The following is a 2,246-nucleotide window of genomic DNA, read 5'->3' as shown; positions in this document are numbered from 1 at the left end:
GGGGGGATGAGGGGGACAGGGGAGCAGGCAGGGGGAGACAGGGAAGCAGGCAGGAGGGACAGGGGAGCAGGCGGGGGGGCACAGGGGAGCAGGCAGGGGTGACAGGGAGGGTGGGGAGAGGGACAGGGGAGCAGGCAGAGGGGGAAGGAGCTGAGCGCTGGGTGGTCTCCAGTCAAGTCCCAGCCTCAGCCTGATCCTTCGGGAGCTTTCAGACCCTGCACCCATCGGCCATTGGCTAGGTGGGATAGAGGAGGTGCTGGGGGGGATATGACTGATGTCAGCTTGGGTGATCTTCCCAGGCCCAAGGGAATCTTCTAGAAGTGGCCCACCCAGCTGTTATCAATAAAGCAGGAGGAGTCGGGGGAGGGGCACACAGCGGGTCAAAGGAGGCTGAGGAGTCTGGGCAGACCACCAGCGCGTCCACCAGAGGTGCCAACATGAAAATTTGAGTTTTTACAAAAGTCCGAAAGGTTTGGCAACACGGTGCCTACACGGCGACAGGCTAGAACTGGCGGTGGTGGGTCCCCAGAGGGTGCCCCCACCCACCTCCCTCCCTGGGGTCCCTGCTTCCTCCCTCCCCTCCCCGCTCTGAACCCCTGAGCACCTCTGACGCCTGGCTCTGCCACCCACTGGGTCTTCTCCCTCTGGACACCTTTTCCCCTGCAGTGCCTGGCTGCAGTGTGGCTGACACCATCAGATGAGTGGAGGGCCCCCAGTGTCACCCAGCAGGGGTTTCCCTCAGGGACACCTCCTGAACTGGGGGCGAGGTGTGAAGCCAGGGCGAGGCCCCCCTCAGGAGGGGACTTAGTCACAGGTCAAGGAGCCCAGTGGGCAAGAGGCAGGGTGCTTGGCCCCCAAAGTGGTACAGGCAGGACGGGAAGGTGGAGCCTGAAGCCACGAGGGTCCTGAGCAGGTGCATGTGGTCCTCTGGGACCTGCTGATTCTTCAGGGCCAGCATCCTGGAGCTCGAGCTGGTCCTTGGGGCCCCAGCACCATTTCTCTTGTCCCATAACCCTCTGCACTGACAGACGCCCAGCCAGTGAGAGCAAACTTGATCACCCGTGATCCAGAGTTGATAATAATATGCTGTTGTTGTGGTGTGCCACTGAGTGGATTCCGAATCCTAGTGACCCCATTTGACAGAGTAGGACTGGCCTGTACGGTTTCCTACACTGAAATCTTTACAGCCTCTGACTCATGGTGACCCCATGCACAACTTAATAAAATGCTGCCTAGTTCTGTGCCATCCCCGTGATCGGTTGGGGATCAGACCATTGTGACCCACAGGGTTTTCACTGGGCTGATTCCATGGCAGCTAACATGAAGGGGCTATATTACTATTACGTATCCTATTGTATGTACTATTATCTATATTAAAAAAAACCCACAACCAAACTCATTGCTGTCAAGTCTATTCCGACTCATAACAACCCTATATGACAAGTAGAACTGCTCCATAGGGTTTCCAAAACTGTAATTTTTTACAAAAACAGACTGCTGCAACTTTCTCCCGCAGAGCCACTGGTGGGCTCAAACCTCTGACCTTTTGGTTAGCAGCCGAGCGCTTAACCACTGCACCACCAGGGCTCCTTTTACAGATGGGAAATGGAGGCTCAGAGAGGTTAAGTAACTAGCCCAAGTTCACACAGCTTGTAAGTGGTGGGCCATTAAATGCAGGCAGACTGGTGGCCTCGCCTTGCAAACACCACCTTTGCGTTTCCCCGGGCTCCAAAGGCCTGGGTTTGGAGCGCCGCGGCGTCCACATGGCATAGCCTGCATCGTGGGGGCCCTGGCTGACCGCGCCCCCTCTGCCCCCAGCGCCCTACACCATCATCACCTTCCCTTTCCTCTTCGCTGTGATGTTTGGCGACGTGGGCCACGGGCTGCTCATGTTCCTCTTCGCGCTAGCCATGGTGCTCGCTGAGGACCAACCAGCGGTGAAGGCCGCGCAGAACGAGGTGAGGGCCCGGGTCGGGGTCCCGCAGGGTGGGGTGGCGGGGCCGGACAGTTCCTCATGGCGCCGCACCCTCAGATCTGGCGGACCTTCTTCGGGGGGCGCTACCTGCTCCTGCTCATGGGGCTGTTCTCTGTCTACACCGGCTTCATCTACAACGAGTGCTTCAGCCGCGCCGCCACCATCTTCCGCTCGGGCTGGAGCGTGGCCGCCATGGCCAACCACTCCGGCTGGAGGTGAGGCCACGGCCCGCCCCTCAGTATCCCGGCCCCGGCCCCGCCCCCGCCCCGCC

The 2,246-nt window shown here is 59.6% G+C and overlaps 1 protein-coding gene across 1 annotated transcript in view; it reads left to right on the top strand.

Moving 5' to 3' along the window:
* TCIRG1 (T cell immune regulator 1, ATPase H+ transporting V0 subunit a3) overlaps positions 1-2,246 on the top strand; it is a 14,312-nt gene that overhangs the window by 9,091 nt on the left and 2,975 nt on the right. The window contains exons 11-12 of the mRNA XM_004383645.2: positions 1,819-1,958; positions 2,033-2,190. Coding sequence (XP_004383702.1) covers positions 1,819-1,958; positions 2,033-2,190 — 298 coding nt within the window. The remainder of the gene's footprint in view (positions 1-1,818; positions 1,959-2,032; positions 2,191-2,246) is intronic.

This window comes from Trichechus manatus, unplaced genomic scaffold (genome assembly GCF_000243295.1).
Source record: "Trichechus manatus latirostris isolate Lorelei unplaced genomic scaffold, TriManLat1.0 scaffold00113, whole genome shotgun sequence".
Classification (NCBI taxonomy): Eukaryota; Metazoa; Chordata; class Mammalia; order Sirenia; family Trichechidae; genus Trichechus; species Trichechus manatus.
The sequence above is the reverse complement of the archived record's forward strand: the minus strand, read 5'-3'. Positions and strand labels throughout refer to the sequence as shown.